Source organism: Engystomops pustulosus, chromosome 6, assembly GCF_040894005.1.
Source record: "Engystomops pustulosus chromosome 6, aEngPut4.maternal, whole genome shotgun sequence".
In the NCBI taxonomy this organism is placed as follows: domain Eukaryota; kingdom Metazoa; phylum Chordata; class Amphibia; order Anura; family Leptodactylidae; genus Engystomops; species Engystomops pustulosus.
This window is the reverse complement of record NC_092416.1, coordinates 31,350,362-31,368,538: the sequence shown is the minus strand read 5'-3', so window position 1 is coordinate 31,368,538 and position 18,177 is coordinate 31,350,362. Positions and strand designations below refer to the sequence as shown.

The following is an 18,177-nucleotide window of genomic DNA, read 5'->3' as shown; positions in this document are numbered from 1 at the left end:
ATCCGGGAAGCTATGAAACTCCTGGGCCTTCTCACATCCTGTATAGCTGCTGTCCCCTGGGCTCAAAGTCACACAAGAGATCTTCAGATTTGGATTCTCTCGTCCTGGGACAAAAATCTAAACCACCTGGAAAGAAAAACCAACATTCCCTTATGGGTAAAAAGTTCACTAAATTGGTGGAAGACAGTGGAAAACCTCTCCAAGGGCCTAAAATGGAACAATTGGCCAGTAACATCAATCCTAACAGATGCAAGCAAGACAGGTTGGGGAGCGAAACTTCCGGGGAAACTGATTCAAGGTCAGTGGTCCCAGTCAGAGATAAGCAGATCATCAAATTACAAAGAACTGAAGGCAGTCTGGGAAACCCTGAAGGCCTGCTCGGATCAAGTACAAGGAAAAAACCTAAAAATATTATCGGACAACACGACCACAGTCGCCTATCTCAGACGCCAGGGGGGCACACAATCAGCATCTCTCCAAAAAATATCAAGGAAGATCTTTCTCTGGGCGGAAGAAAATGTCCTGTCTCTGACGGCAACCCATCTAAAGGGGTCAGAAAACAAAGAGGCAGATTTCCTAAGCCGATACACTCTGGATCCCCACGAGTGGTGCCTAAACAAGGAAATCTTCTTCCAGTTAACCCAGAAATGGGGAGTACCACAAATAGATCTATTTGCCACCAGAGAAAACAAAAAAGCAGACCATTACTTCTCCCTACAGAAGAATACCCCAGACTATCTTCTAGACGCCTTCTGCCACAGTTGGCACTCAAGACTGGCCTATGCCTTCCCTCCACTTCCTCTGATCTCAAGAACAGTACAAAAAATAAGACAAGAAGATCTCAGAATTATCCTGATAGTACCCTTCTGGCCAAAAAGAAGTTGGTTTCCAGCACTGAAGAACTTGGCCCTGGAAGAACCAGTTATTCTCCCTCTAAGGAAGGATCTCCTATACCAGGGATCCGTTCATCATCCAAATCCAGAATCACTCCATCTATCAGCCTGGATCCTGAGAAACAAATGCTGAAAGCTAAAGGTCTCTCAGAAGAAGTCATTGCAACATTACAGGCAAGTAGGAAGCCAGTTACTTCAGCAATCTACCACAAATTTGGAAAAGATTTGTATCCTTTTGCCATCCTGAAATTCCTAATCTGTCCTCTCCTAACATACAGCAGATATTGGAGTTTCTTCAAGCAGGACTGACCAAAGGCCTAAGGACCAGCACACTAAAGGTCCAAGTCTCAGCCCTCAGCGTTTTCTTTGACGTCTCTCTGGCTGACCATAGGTGGGTAAGACGATTCCTTAGAGCATCTTCTAGACTAAGTCCTAAATGTCCTGTCAGGACTCCTCCCTGGGACTTATCAATAGTCCTGAATGGCCTTATACAGGGGCCCTTCGAGCCTCTAGAGGACGCTAACATAAAAAATATCACCCTTAAAACTGCCTTTCTTGTTGCTATAACAACTGCTAGAAGGTTAGGAGAAATCCAGGCACTCTCCATTAATGAACCTTACCTTAAAATTACGGATGATAGAATATCCCTGATGCTTGATCCAAATTTCCTGCCCAAAGTAACTACAGATTTCCATCGTAGCCAGGAAATTATTCTCCCCTCCTTTTGCCAAAAACCAAAAACCTCGGGAGAAGCTAAATGGCATACTTTAGACGTGAGAAGAATAGTGTTACACTATCTCGAAACAACTAATAACTGGCGGAAAGACTCAAACTTGTTTCTTCAGTTCCAGGGCAAGAACAGAGGAAGAAAAGCGTCAAAGATCACCATCGCCCGCTGGATTAGACAGACTATCCGGGACTGTTATTCTATCCAAAACTTAGAAGCTCCTACAAATCTTAAGGCCCATTCTACCAGGGCAGTAGCCACTTCCTGGGCAGAGCGGGCAGGAGCTTCCCTGGACCAAATCTGTAAAGCCGCAACCTGGTCCAGTTCCACAACCTTTGCGAAACATTACAGACTGGACTTGCATTCTACCAAGGACCTGTCATTTGGTAGAAAAGTTCTGCAAACAGTAGTCCCTCCCTAAAAAATTCCTTTTGTTATCTGGTATATCTCCAGGTGGGCCGTCATGGGGGACGTCATGGAAAGCGAGAATTAGACTCACCGGTAATTCGTTTTCCATCTAGTCCACCATGACGGCCTGGAATTTTTTCCCAACCCTTACAAAACGTGATTATCTGGTTTTTTCATTGTATGTGGAGTAACATGCTAATAAAACCTCTTGCATCCTTCCTTGGTGTGATTATTTGGTAGAACACTGGCGAGGGATGCAGGGGGAGGGACATTTAACCTCTCTTCTTCCTGTCCCTGCAGAGGTCAAGGGGTAATCCTCCAGGTGGGCCGTCATGGTGGACTAGATGGAAAACGAATTACCGGTGAGTCTAATTCTCGCTTTTCTGTTGCCCGAGTCCAGGTTCAACCAGTTTACAGTAAGTCCTGTGCAGTGGCAGCAGTTCCCAGTGATGGTGTAAGGTCACCCATTGGGGTCATAGTTAACATTGACAAGTAGACAGCTCTGCTTTCATCTCACTGACGTGAAAGTCCATCGCCAAGTGCTGTTCAGCGCACGTCACTTCTTTTGTCAGTAAGTGACCTAAGGGGTGACCTATTCTCCCATCTCACGTCATTGCTGACATCAGTCGGTGACGTGTCATGGGTGCAGAGGTCACCACGGAAGCCAGTGATCTGCTGCATAGGTGACCTGCCCTCAAATAGCTCAAATAGCATGTCATGTGACCACAGCCCAACATAAGCTGCTGGCACATGGCTATTTCCACGCTGGTTATAGATTATATAAGAATCTGAGTTGTAGAAGTGTAAACTATATAGCAATGAGGTCAATAAAAGTTTCTGAGACGTAAAAAAAATCTTTAGTGGTTTTGCTTTTCCTGCGATTAGAAGATTTGCTGTGGATTGTGAGCCTGAGGGGGTGTCTAACTCTTGTGCTGGCGAATTCCTTGCTATATGCAGTCCCTGACTTAAGAACCCCTTACTTACAGACAACCCCTAGTTACAAACTCACCCCCCTGGATGCATGTAATGTACTGCAAGACGCACTACCACCGCTCAAACCTCCGCCCCTTACCTCCGTTTACAGAAAAGAAGTTTAACCTATCAATTAAAAATCCCGTTGACATCAGTGTAAATTTTATGTCATCCGATATGTTCAGTTTCAGGCAGATATCCGTTATGCATGCTTTATTTTTTATTTTTATTTTACGGAAAAAATAACGGGGGCGGAACTTAGCCTAATTTAGCCCCATGCACTATGATTCTTTGTAGGTGGGAAAACTTTCAAAATTGGCTTGGGATCAAACACATATCCATTCAGAAAACACGGCACACGCGAAAATTGTTCTATTTTGTTTTTAGTGATTATTTCACACAGTGTAGCCTTCACCGTAATGCATGAACAAGCGGAAGTATATACAACAGATGAAAAAATGACGACGTTTCGGTCATCTCGACCCTTGTCAAGTTAGATGTGGTTTTCCGAATTGGGCATAGAGGGTCGGTGAAGCAGCGCATTACGGTGAAGAACAATTTTCGTGTGTTCCATGTTTTCTGAATGGATACAATTGGATTTAGAATCCTACATCCAGCACCACTGCTCCTGAGTGTGCAATTTTCTACCATTTTTACTGTAGATCCTACTGCAGATGGAGATGGTTTACACATGCTGGGAAACCCTTCTCCTATTCCCATCTTGAAGAAGTTCTTTATTTCATGTTTTGTCAGAGTTGTTCCAGGGACAAGCATCTGTTAGCAAGTTTTCCATTCCAGTTGTAAAAGTGTCCACGCTTCGGCCGTCTTCTGGGAAACCCCTGCCGAGTTTGTAAGGAATCCCAGAATTGCAGCTGATTTATGTAGCAGCGTACACACAGACTTGCATCATTCCCTATGTGTAGAGCCGCAGTGTGTAGAGTATGTGTTTACTCCTATAATTATATCATTTCTTTTCATGACTACAGTGTATCCGTCCTCCTGGAACAGAAGATGGAGCTGTTACTAAACTTATAAGTTCAGTATATGATATCCCTTGTTTTTACTTTAGACGAAAGCCCCAACAAGTTCTTGTCTCTAAATCCACTCCAGTTGTGAATACCGAGCTTTCAGCAGCACGTTGTAGTAGGTGTAAGAGGAAGCCTGCTATGTGTCCTATGTTCTTTCGCAACAGGTGGGATAGCAGTCTTGCTGACAGAACAGATAATCAATGCAGGCCGAGCAGATGGTAAACTATAAATTCTGCTGCCCAGACTGTGTGCTGTAGGTAACAGACAGAAGTTATGATATTATAACATTGTCCTGACTGCTAGCACTCTCAATATGAGCTATATCCATATTTATATTAAAGAACAACTCCAGCAGGGACACTATTTTATCTCCTGCGTCCTCACCTAACGCTCTGTACTTTCTAGACGTGCTGTGATTACAATATTTTTCTAAGTATAAGGTGCACCGGAGTATAAGGCGCACCATTAATAAATGCCTGCTAAAACGTCTAGGTTCATACATAAGGCGCACCTGATTATAAGGATGAATGACCAGCAGGTGGCAGACCTCTGCACTGTTCAAGGCAGCTGTTGTCTGTAAGTACGGTTCATATATAAGGCGCACTGGACTATAAGGCACACCTTTGATTTCTGAGAAAATAAAAGGATTTTTTGTACGACTTATAGTCCGAAAAATATGATAACCTCTTCCTGACGCATGGCAAACTAACACAGTGTTTGTAAGCAGGTAGGGAGAGGGCTCACGGGCAGATCCCTTTCCAAATTGCAGTAAACACCCACTGGGTGGTACGAATTTGCACTCATCTGGCAAAGCTGCCGGAGGCATTTAAATCCTGGCGGCAGATGTGCGCCTTTATCTTGGATTTGATCGCCGCCTTATCTTATTGTTCAGGGGAATCAACCCTTCTCTTCCTCGTGATTTATGGAGACTTAAAATAATTGGCAAAATGTTGTTGCATTTTTTTTCTCCTTTTAAAAAAAAAAAAAAAAAATTCTTTATTTAACAATTTTTTACAATAACATATACTCCATGAACACACACAAAATCCATATGTATATAACAATTCACAAGGCCCACCCCTCCCTGCCTCTCCAAGTCTCCAAACCCTTACTTTACTCTCAAAATATGGACCGTATTTACCATGTATTTGGTAATTATTCCATTTTAATATCTGCGGAGGGTCAATTTCTCCCATATCCCACAGTTTTTTTTTTTCATGTGAACCCCTCATTGGAGCTGTTAATTCCTCCATCCCATTCTTTAGATTTGCTGCACTGATTAAAGGGCCTAGAACCGAAGTCTTGCACCTTTCCTTTGGAATCTGAAGAAGAAAAAAAAGCAGGTTCTAATTCCAGGTTTTGTTCAACAATTTTATTCACAACTTGTTTAACGTCATTTTTTGACCTTTAGTGTACCTTAGGTCATTGTCGCATCTCCAACAGTTCGGTGAAATTGATGGATACGTTTTTATTCAGGGACTTGGGAAACTTATACCATCTTGCCCAGATTCTAGGATACGATGAGCTATTGTAGACCCATGGACAAGGTAGTGAATATTTTTCTCCTGTTGCTCAGATATAGTCCTCCCTCAATCTATTTCCCATTTACCTAATAAAAATTGGTTTCATTTTATCCATTCTGTCCATCAGCATTCTACAAATCACCGAAAGTGAGTGTGTAATAAATCCTTCTCCTAGACACCTTGCTTCAAACGATGTTGGTTCCCTACTGTATAATATAGCAGATGGTAATGGAGATATAAAGTGTTGTAATTGCATCGCTCTCCAAAAACCCACATGAGTCAGAACCTTCTGAAAATGTAATTCTTCTACTGTGAGCCAGACATTGGGGCAGATTTATCAAGCAGTCGGAATGTCAGAATATTTCCAGTTGCCCATGGCAACCAATCACAGCTCAGCTTTCATTTGACCAGTGCTCATGAATATTTTAAAGGGGAGCTGTGATTGGTTGCCATGGGCAACTGGAAATATTCTGACATTCAGACTGCTTTGATAAATCTGCCCCATTATCTTTTAAAATAAATCTCAAGCTCGAAACTTGCCAGACTGGATCCATTCTTAAAATTTCTGTTCATAGTCTGGTATAAATGATGGGTTATCCAAGATTGGGTAAACTAGAGATGGTTGAGGGGATAAATGAGTCCCTTGTAAATATTTCTTGCATATATTTGCTGATATAGTTGGGTGTTTAGCAAAACCCAAGACACAACTTTAAGAGCGATCGGGGAGGCATTATCTTCCATTTCTACCCATAGTTTTGTTTCTATCTATCACTCTTGTCAAATTGGCATTTAGTGATTAAAAATATCTGTGGAATCCAAACCTTCTTTTTCCTTAGATAAGAATAATATATATATTTTTTTTTTACTATTCTAGCTTTCTTTCCCGGTCATGGATATCTAATTTGCTGGAGCCAAGACCTCCCTATTAATATCACTTTACTGGAAAGGCAAAATGGGAGTAGCACCAGGTTGAACAGGGGGATAGAGGGGTCAGTGTTTAAATAATATGCTGTATTAAAGGGACATCCCCTTTAAGGTTGGATAGAATCTTCTCCTTCGAACAGGAAACCTCTCCTGCATAACCTCCTAGGCTCAGAATCTTGCGACTTAATATTGTTAAAATTTGACTCCTTCTCCCCCTCTGTTTTGACATCTATATCCTGACTCGTCTTCCCTAGGAAGAGTTGACTGAAGATGTGCTATCATAGTACCCAAAAAAATGGCGTCCTGTGTATGGGCGCTGTTTGTACACAAGCGTTCTGTCCTGCATCCTTTCAGCAGGATGACAAATCTGCACCCCCGGTTGAGAAGGTATGAGACCTCTATTGGAAGTGAATTCTGCAATTGGGTATCTCTCTAGTAGGGCCATAACACTACATGGTAGAATAGCAGACTGTGTGACCAGAGCTCTGCCCAGATCCTCTACCTTGTACATCTGCAATTAGTTGGAAACGTGTTAAAACCTCTTTAAAGGAAATCTACCAAGCCTTCTGTGGAAGATTAACTAATAACTAGAGGTGAGCATACCCGAACTTTAGATTCTGCCTCCTCCATTCGGCAGCTCTGCCGAACCCGGGCATGTTGCTTGCCAATCGGGCAGCTTTACGCCCCTAGCAGCCAAGCATGGCAATAATTGTCTTGGTGGACACTCCTGGCCTATCACAACCATGCGTAGTTGCTTGGGGCGTAAAGCTGACTGATTGGCTCTGTAGAATCTCCTCTTTAATATGATAGACTGTGTTCCTAGGTATCGCAGAACCGGGGAAAAATCACATGTTAATGTTGGGAGTGACCAGCTCAATATAAAAATTGCATTTAAAAAAAACAAAACATGAAACCGTGGATATCTCCTGTTCTGTGGGACCGAGAGTGACACCCCACATAGGAAAGGGGAGATTCTTTAATATTACACCAGAGTGGTGTTTCTAGGTGCCATGCTTCCGAAGATGTAACCATTTAAAGTTGGCCACTGTCGTGACGTCTATACACACGCTGCATGGTTTATGTGCAATTAGGATGTATTAGGATGTTGCAAAGATATTAATAAAAATTGTAGGGAAAGACGCTGTTCATATAGACTGGTTTTGGACCCTAAATCTCAGCATGCAGGAGGACATCAGCAATGATACAGTAAGGGGCCTTTCCCCATGTGCACACTTCTAAGAGCCCGTATTTAATTAGGTATTTGCCCTGCTGATCTGTGAGACTTTGTGTGTGTCTTCATAAATGAATTGTAATATAGTGAGCAGCAAAACATTTCTATAAAAAATCCTCATGGTCTCTTAGATGGTGCATAGAAATTAATATCGCTGTTACAAAAACAAAGTTGGGTCGAAACCAGCAGAAGGAAATGGGATTTCTGTAAACCAGGACTTCTTACATTTTTCGTCTCCCCGCTGCTCTTTATTGTGCGGGTCATGTTTATAAAAAGCTTGGTGCATGTGGGATGTAGTACACACAGGGATATGGTTACATGTCACTCAGAAAGGACCCGAGAGCACATCTGACAGCTGCAGAGATTTGACACTTGACAAATCTAAAGGCTAGTTAACACCCTTTGTAAGAAGATCATGGTAGTGGGTGCAAAGCACACGCTGCAAACCTAATAGATGGAAATATACATCATTTATGTTAAACAGCTCCGGCCTTGATGTATAGTAATGCAAGGACAGGATCAGTGGATTATGGGGCATACTGGAATTTACAGGCGGTCCCCTACTTATATCCGCTACTGAGCGCTAAGTCACTGCGTGAAGGGGTTAAAATCCAATTGTCCAAAAAAAATTTGACTGGGGTTACAATTATAAAATACACAGTTCTGTCTTGCATACAAATTCAATTTAAGAACAAACCTGCAGAACCTATCCTGTATGTAACCCGGGGACTGAATAATCCTCAGAACAAAGTGACATTTTACACACAGGGCTTCCCCTTGTCAGTAAAACACACAATCGTGTTATTTTATAGGTTTTTCTATTTTTAATATAATCTACAGCACAGTGTGCTAGTTTAAAAGTACGTTATAGAGGGTTTTTTTTACCTAACCCCATCAAGACCATCCCACTATACAGGCAGTCCCCGGGTTACGTACAAGATGGTTTCTGTAGGTTTGTTCTTAACTTGAGTTAACTATATACATTTATTATTGTAACCCCAGTCAAAAATTTTTGGGTCTCTTTGACAATTGGATTAACAATAAAGCTTCATTACAGACACCTGTGATAACTGTTACAGCTGATTATTGTGGCCTAAGGCTAAAGTACAATAAATTACCAACATCCAGAGGTCCGTTTGTAACTAGGGGTCGTCTGTAAGTCAGGTGTTCTTCAGTAGGGGACTGCCTGTAAGGTACTTTGAGGTTAATGTTAACACGTAACTAAACTTTCTTCAAAATTGTATAAATCAATAGTATAAATAACTGTACTTGATTAAAGAAATATGCTCCTGTCTTTTTATATTTAAAGGGGGTTGTACAGATGGTTGAAAATGTTAGAGCGTATACTTGCCTCTCTCCCTGCGTCCTGTCAGCTGCCTGATCTGTTTGTTTCCAGAGGCCGGAAGTGCTGTCCCAAAAACGGATATCAGCGCCTGCTACAACCTGAAACTGCTGCTGTAGCAGGGGTTCGGCTTTGGTCAGGGCAACACTGCCAGCTTCTGTAAAGATGCCTGAAATTGACCCCCTGTGCCACAGTTGCCCAGGTATGGGGAGAGCGATATGTATATGCTCTTCATGGTGAGGCAGGGGGCTTTAAAAATAATAAAAAGCATATACAGGCAGTCCCCGGGTTACATACAAGATAGGGTCTGTAGGTTTGTTCTTAAGTTGAATTTGTATGTAAGTCGGAACTGTATATTTTATCATTGTAATCCCCAGTCAGAACTTTTTTTGTCTCTGTGACAATTGGATTTTAAAAATGTTGAATTGTCATAAGAACCAGGATTAACAATAAAGCTTCATTACAGACACCTGTGATAACTGTTACAGCTGATCATTGTAGCCTAGGGCTAAAGTACAATAAATTACCAACATCCAGGGGTCTGTTTTTAACTAGGGGTCGTATCTAAGTCGAGTGTTCTTAAGTAGGGGACCGCCTGTACTTACCTCTCTGACGCTTCCCATTCAGTTGTGGCACGGCTGTCGGTGGCGGTCGGGCTGCACTTTCAGCCTCTATAAACTAACAGAGACCCGACAGTAATGGGCAGTACGGCAGCTAACCAGGAGAAGAGAGAGAGGCAAGTATATGCGCTTACTAATAATAATTTATTTATAGATCACCATTACATGCGGATACCCGACTTACAGATGACCCCTAGTTAAAGACGGACCTCTCTTCCCACTGTGACCTCTGGTGACCTCTCCGGATGCTTTGTCTGTAACGAAGCTTTATTGATAATCCTTGGTCCAATTACAGCAAAAAAAAAATTGAAACTCCATTTGTTACTGGGACAAAAAAAAAAATTGTCTGGAACTACAATTATAAAATATACAGTTCCGACTTACATACAAATTCGACTTAAGAAGAAACCTATGGAACTTATCTTTGCTTCTAATTCCATGGTCTATGATGTTTTTTTTTTTAATTAGTAACGCTCCATACACAGGACCGTATTGGGGGCCATGATACTACCGCACAATTTGTGGCCTTATCATGGCCCCCATAGAGGTATACGGCAGTCACGCTGCAGAGAGCACACTGCGTCTCATACACTGTCTTATATTTTGCCCTAATACGGCTGCGGCCACCCAGCTTTCAGCTTTCTACTATCCTAACGGCCTGTAAATGCTTTTTTTTAAGTGTTATAATTTTTATTTTTTTATTTTTATTTATTTTTTTTTTAAATTTTACTCTTCAAGGTCGTTTTTTCAACCCAAGGGTGAAGCTGTTACAAAAAAGGAGAAAAAGGAGCCGGTTGAGGCCGATTCTAAGGGAAAGAAACAGAGCAGCAAAGATAAAAGGTGGGTCATGGTCATAATCGGATGTCAATGTGCTCTTGTGTTATTGTATATTACCCCCTTTGCGTAGACTAACAATGGTGCAATTGGTGCAAAATTTACATTGATCATTCAGGACTAGAGCACAAATCTGCCCATTGAAGTGTTGGAGGTGCGGATTCTGCAGCCCTGACTAATAAGCAACAGATTGCAAAGATACTTTGTGGAAATTGATCCTCTGACACTCGGGATAGTTTTGCTACAGTACAGAAGCTCGGAGGATTGAATTTTCCTGCTGCGGTCAGACCTCCCCTCTTGTGTATTTGGTGCTTCAATTTATAGTTTTTTTCATATATAGGCGGTCCCCTACTTAAAGGGAACCTACCACCACAAATCTACCTATAAAGGTAGATCGGGTGGTAGGTGGATCAATAGGACGTGAGGATAGCCCTTTTAAGGGCTAATCCTCACGTCCGCACACTTTTTTGAAAAGTTTTATTATCCCTATAATCAAATTTTTTCATGCGGCTACTGGGGCGTGGAGTAACCGCATCTGGTGTAACCACGCCCCAGTAGCCTCTCTTCTCCTCCTACCGAAAATCTGCTGTCTGCGCGTGCACAGCAGGCCCGTGCCTGTGCAGCTCCAGCTTCGGAGCAGTGACTGTGCAGGCGCGGGCCTGCTGTTCTGCACGCGCGCAGACAGCAGATTCATCAGACGAGGGCGCGCAGCTCCTCGTAGCTGTGCGCCGAAGATTTTCGGTAGGAGGAGAAAAGAGGCTACTGGGGCGTGGAGTAGCCTCCCCGTGTAACCTCAGATGCGGTGAATATAGGGTTAATAAAACTTTTCAAAAAAGCGCGGGGACGTGAGGATTAGCCCTTAAAAGGGCTATCCTCACGTCCTATTGATCCACCTACCACCCGATCTACCTTTATAGGTTCCCTTTAAGGACACCCGACTTACAGATGACCCCTAGTTACAGACGGACCCCTCTGCCCACTGTGACCTCTGGTGACCTCTCTGGATGCTTTACTATAGTCCCAGACTGCAATGATCAGCTGTAAGGTGTCTGTAATGAAGCTTTATTAATAATCTTTAGTCCAATTACAGCTAAAAATGTTGAAATTTCAATTGTCACTGGGGCAAAAAAAGGTTTTTGTTTGGATCTACCCTTATAAAATATACAGTTTCGACTTACATACAAATTCAACTTAAGAACAAACCTACGGACCCTATCTTGTATGTAACCTGGGGACTGCCTGTATATTTACTTGCATATGTTTAGAAAACCCTGGAAACACAAAACCTGATCAATAATATTCACTTTCAAAGACCTTTTGCTAAGACGTGTGTATTATGCCTGTGCGTAGTTTGACCTGGGAAACCTCTGCTATTCCTAAGAACAGGAATGTTGTACTAGTTTTCACTTGTACCGGGGGCACCCAGCCACCCACCGTGCAGGGACGTTCAGCACAGCTGCCTGTCTGGGTGGTTAGTAGCTTGAGTAGTGGAATCTGTGAAGCTACAGGATACTGACAATAGTTCATCCTGAGGTTCCGTTAGTAGAACCCTCAACCACACAGAAAGTGATGGCAGATCCCCAGCCATAAGATGTCCATGTAATGATGTGCAATGTTTTCTCTACCCTTCTTTATAAATAGCACCGAACGCCCCCTAAAAGAAAAAAATGGTGATCTTCCTACCGAGGAGACGGAGTCTCCCGTAAAATGTGTGTCCAAGAAAACAGTAAAAGTCCTGACCAGTGACAGTGAAGAGGAAGAAGCAATGGATGTCGAAGTGTCGTCCATCCCAGAAAAGGTTAAAGAAAAAAAAGACGACACAAAAAAGGTAAATTACAGACGCCACGTCGTGTCCGGATGTGGAGGTCAGCGGTTTGGAGAAATGTGTGCATTTATGTCCTAAGTGCCATCATATCTGCAAACCAGCCAGCAGGTGGCGCATGTGTATTGTGTACTTTTTTTTCGACTTCAGTTTACAAAGCAGATGTGTAATATAGGTAGTCACATGGAGGATAGCATGGGGACGGTAATGAAAACTATGTAACATTTTGAATGATCAAATGTTAAAAAAACAACCCAAAAAACACATTATGCAGCAGAGGTCAAAGCAGGCACATGAGATACATGCTTATTTTCTCAAGCCAAATATATATATATATATATATTTTTTGTAATGAATCCTTTATAAAAATAAAAAGGTGGGGGGGGTGTTACTTTGCAATTATAGCAGTTCATTAATTTTGAATTTGTTATTTGAGAAGTATGGTGTAAACGTTTATGGCAACATGTTCATATTGATCCTTAGTGAGGCCTCTTCAGATTTGCAACATGCCATGTTTTTCGGACTATAATATGCACCCCAGAATGAAGTAATAAAGAAAAATGGAAAAATAAATTTAAACCAATTAAGAATTCTGTTGGTCACATACATGCACAGAACACACAGGTCTTCTAGATCAATATACTCAACCCTGACACATCCATCCGTTCATTCACACAGCTCTGCTATATCCATTCATTCACACATCCCTGCTACATCCATCCATTCATTCACACAGCCCTGCTACATCCATTCATTCACTCACACAGCCCTGCTGCATCCATTCATTCACTCACACAGCCCTGCTGCATCCATTCATTCACTCACACAGCCCTGCTGGATTCATTCATTCACTCACACAGCCCTGCTACATCCATTCATTCACTCACACAGCTCTGCTACATCTCATTCACACAGCTTTGCTACATCTATGTGTTCACACAGCCCTACTACATCCATCCATCCATTTACAAACACATCTCTACTTTATACTTGTGCCCTTTCTTTATACACTAAAAACTGTTCCAATTAGTGCATAAAGAAATGGGAATCTAATGCTGGGCATTTGCCATCCGTGAAGCTGATGGTAGATGTCCTTTAAGGCAAAAAAGAAAAGAAAAGGACAGCCCATAGTTGTCAACAACTGGTTCCCTTATTTTTGGTTAAAAAACTTTCCACACTATAATGGCATCTCAGTACCACCTGTTTTTTTTTTTTTTTTTTTTCCTTCCATGTACCCATTGACTGAGTTTTGCACCCATGCTCTGTTTTTCTCAAAAATCATTTGTGTGCAAGGGACCTTACCCTTAAAGGGACATTAAATGCTCCTTAACGGAGTGAATGACAGGAAATCTTGGCACGTTTGGACCCCGATGAACAATACATTGTGACAGGTCGTGTGACTTCCAGGAACCTTCTGCATGTGTTTCCCCGGTATTATCAGCTCTGAGGCTATAAGCTGGACTTTTATTAGCTGCTGAATCTGTTTAGTGTTCCTTTAAATGTTCCCGATGGAGCGTCCCCTGCCTTGTTTTGTTTTCCAATCCGTATCACAGGGAGCTACGATCCATCTCACTGTACACAAGCATTAACACATTTGAAAATACCTCGAGTATGTCATTTACACTCTGCTTTTAGTGCTTAATGAAACGATCATTGGCTGTTGTTTATCTGCAACCACTTGTTCCAGCAGGTGCAGCTCCACATCTAACATTGCAAGTCCTATGGGCTGTTAAGATTGCCATGACACTTTAGAACTGTAGTCTGGAGCGCCGCCAATACATTCCTGCTCGGTATCACTCGCAGCGTTTGGGATCCCAGCCAGAAAGGTCCTAAGCGTATTAACGTGACACATAAAAACGTGCTTACATTTGGAGGTGTTGAAGTTTACGTTCCACTTAACCAGATACTTGATTTCTTGGTTAATTTGGGTGCATTGTCTGTGCACTGTTACTCCAGCTCTCTCTAGTTGGCTAACCTTCAGCTAGCCTAATCCACTGCCGCACATACCCCCTGCTCATAGTGGCATTTGGCACTTTGCTGTCGCCCCTGCCACTTTGTAGAGTTGATCGATGGGGGTCACGGACTTCCCACTGAGGGGGTCATTGTGGCTGTTTCCAAGAGATTGTGGTCCTCTATGATGACCACTTTGACTGTGGGGAGAAGGTGCTGAAGCCATAAATAGGGATGAGCAGTGACAGCAATGACAGGTCTCTTCTCTCATGCATTCGATGAAGCCTCCAATATTGTAAGAGCAGTCGTAATTATGTTCTGCCCCTGATCTGTAGACTACACTGGCTTACAGTTCTAGAACACAAACTTACCCCTAGTAACCCTTGGTGTGGATGCCGGGGTTTAGCCGGGTGGATAGATGTCTGAGTCAAAGATGCAAGTAAACCGCTACTATGTCTGCATAATATATGGGAAACAAAGAAAAGTGCATGGATCCTAGTACTCGGATAACATTACACAGAACCTGACCTTGCAAATCAGTAGACGGTATTGGGTAGTAACCTTGGAGAATACTTTTATCAGACCTTTTGTATCTTTGTAGGAGCAGCAGGTGTGTGGAAAAATGTATATTCTAGGATTGTAGCCTCTACAAGTGCATCGTGGGTGTCTCCGCACACTGCTGTGTTCTTAACTCTCTGCATCAAGCTGCTCCATCTACATCCCGGTATTGTGAGGATATACTGGAGACTAAAGCATGACCCAAATAAATGGGAGGGGCCGTAGAGCAGTTAAATCCAGAGAGCTAAGAGCACAGCAGTGTGAGGACTCCTAAACCGTGCACTTGAAGACGCTATAATCCTGAAGATCAATCACTCTTGAAGCTACCTACCACACACACACACACACATGGACACACATATACGGATAATTAAATCACTTTCCAGGACTATCCTTTAACACATCCAACAAAATTCTTGGGAGTGGTCGTCTGTGATTCTTAAGGCAAATGGAAGAGACTCAAGCAACGGCAAAAGTGAATTTCTTTAGTACCAGGATGCAACATTGCAAAAGAGGTTGAGCGAAGAGATGCCGGGAAGGGATAGTTGCCGAAGCTTGAGATTGTCCTACTTCTGTAATATGTTTCTTCACCCCAATCCATCATGCGAATAGACTGAATGAGTGATCGGAGAGTACGACGCCAAAAGGTTCTGCTAAACAAATATTTGGAGCCTGGTCAGAACAGAACGTGAAAAACGAGAGGAGAAAGTCTATCCCCAGATCATCCAGGAGACGGTCACTGATGGTATTAAGCCACATGTATCGTGGGCTTAAGTTCTATTTCTCAAGCAGTTATCTGTCAAACAGGAGCTTATGAAAGTCCTCCAGAGCGCTGCTTTTCTTTCTGATTCATTAGCCGATGCTGACTGATGCTCGTTGATGTTGAGGCCACTCTTGCACGCTAGTACTTTGCTCAGTATTTTGCAGTAATCAGAAACCTGGAGGGAAGCCTTCTCAGAAAATAAGATGGCCGAGATAACCAAGTCAAATAATCATGACAAATACTGCAGCCTATAGCTACTTATATCTGTTGTGCCAACTTAGAGCTTACTAGGTTAGTATTTTCTGGCAGAAACTCATCTCCAAAAGAGCTCCTATAGGGAGTATTGGGACACTAAACCACCCACAGACCCTTATGGATCTCTGCTTGTGAATACAGTGGTCTCATAAGCTACATTTCTCTGACATTCGTGGGGCACTTAATTTAAACAAATTTTAGCAAGCTCTGCTACAGACAATGGTGTCTGTTCCTAACGGTCAGTTCCACGAAATCGGCATGAATAAGAAGTTTGTTGCACTTCTTTCTACATGTTCCGACAAGTTCTTCTCATTTGGACAACAGGAAAGGTTACCCCCCCCCCCCCCCTTTATATTGTATATTGTACTGTACAGGACCCTGAGATCCCAAGTGTTTTCAACACTGAAATTATGTTAGTCTGCCAAGGTCATTTTTGTAATGACTTATCTGTATTTGTTATCTATAATTTAGTGACACCGGAACCAATTCCTAGATTCCCATTGAATTCCGGACTCGGATTACAATGGTCGTCCAGGAACTAATTAAGGTGGTAAACTAAGGGAGCGCTGTCTTGTAGCCGAGGGTAATGTAATCCTCTGTCACATGACTGCCGTGCCTAATGGGTCTACATGCATGGATCTAGGACTATTCGGTTACTTGGAGTCACCCAGGGTTAGGGTTATTTTTAAATTTAATATGAGCGACCGCAAACCTCTCCTAAATAAACTTCCTTCTGGAGGAGGGCTATATTTATATGGCATATGCACAGCAGCAGAACCAAAAACTGGGTCAACGTAACAATCCCAGAGAGTAGGAAATAACCAACTCCTATGTGTAACCTACCAATGTTATCTTCATAGGCAATTTACAATCCACGGGAGGCTGCAGACTGTAGTCGCTTTGGTCTGTGGCAATCTGTTCACCAGATGTATTCTGCAGTTCCAAAAAACTGCCTTTTTTGGTTGATTCCACAGCTGAAAGCACACTCCAGGCGTTCCTTTCGATCTTTTAGTTATGGAATATGTTATACTCATGTGTGTGAGCCAAAACCATGATTAAAGACATCATAGACCTTGGGTACAGTGGAAGAATTTGCACTTGTTCCATGTGTTCCAGCACTTCTGGTTTTGACTCGCAGTAACTAATATAACTGCGGTGTCAACAATAGTGTTTGATCTGAGAGATTCTCTCCCGTGGCTTATGGTTTTTTTTATTACCAAACTTCTAATTGTTGACCTGAACTCATCATTTCATTTCAGGGATACACTCCTGGAAATCCCACAATCACATGGAGCAAGTTTTTTGGACTGAACTTTTTTTGCCTGCATCAGGCCTCAGGCTACTTCTATCAGGGAACCTCCCGACATATACACTGAACTAGTCCATAGACCTATACTGGCGTTCTTTTATTGCCTGCGTCTGCTCAGTATATGTCACAAACAGCAGGAATACAGGATAAAGTGTAGTAGACTGTTTGTTTGTTTTTCTGTCCTGCTTACTTCTGGAGAGAGCAGTATATGTTACGTGGAGGCCATGGGGGACGGATGTCACTGTATGGCATCCATTCCTGGCCTCCCCTGAGCGTATGCTGTGGGTGTTTCCCGGTGATATAGCTGTCCAAAATGGACAATGACATTATTCGAGAGATATCCTGAACATTGACAGCATCGAATCACTGCCTGTTGCCAATTTTCACTCCTACCCCCCTTTCAGAGGAGTGGAGCGTAACTTCAGGAATTTTTGCACTGCATGGGGGAGATTTGTCTCTCCTAGTCATGCTGGATACATCAAGAGGCTTAGGCCTTTTGCTGCATCTGGCAGATGGCGGGGCCGGTGACCCAAAACTAGTGAGTGGAGGGGGGGGGGGCACTGACCTACTGCTGTGTCTGTAGGCAGCACTGTTGAGCACTCTCGGCGATCGGCAGCTTTTCCTGCCTGGCCAGTTCTATAGAGACGGCAGTGGAGATGGTGCGCGTGCCCTCTCTGGCACACGTGCCATAGGTTCGCCACCACTGCCATAGACTGATACCTCTGCTGAGCCTTGCTGAGAAGCACAATGGGGAGGCGCTTGATAGCTAGATTCCTGGTGGTAGGTTTCTTTTAAAAAAGTATGTTCTCTTTAATTTGGTTAGACACTTAATTTTTTTTTTTTTTCTAAATACATTTTATTACACAGACTGTCCCCACTGGAATAATTCGGACCTCTGGTAGTAGCCCTTCCCCAGACACCACCTGTCGCACTGGTACCAAAGCTATTTCTACCACTGACATCCCTAAACGTAAAACAGGTATTGTGCAGCGAAATGAACAATTCTGAATTCATTTAT

General features: G+C 42.8%; 1 protein-coding gene across 5 annotated transcripts in view; it reads left to right on the top strand.

The window, feature by feature from the left end:
• LIG1 (DNA ligase 1) overlaps positions 1-18,177 on the top strand; it is a 55,615-nt gene that overhangs the window by 17,774 nt on the left and 19,664 nt on the right. For all 5 annotated transcript variants that reach the window (XM_072155474.1, XM_072155473.1, XM_072155475.1 and 2 more), the window contains exons 3-5: positions 10,407-10,508; positions 12,144-12,330; positions 18,027-18,138. In XM_072155474.1, the coding sequence (XP_072011575.1) occupies positions 10,407-10,508; positions 12,144-12,330; positions 18,027-18,138 (401 nt within the window). The remainder of the gene's footprint in view (positions 1-10,406; positions 10,509-12,143; positions 12,331-18,026; positions 18,139-18,177) is intronic.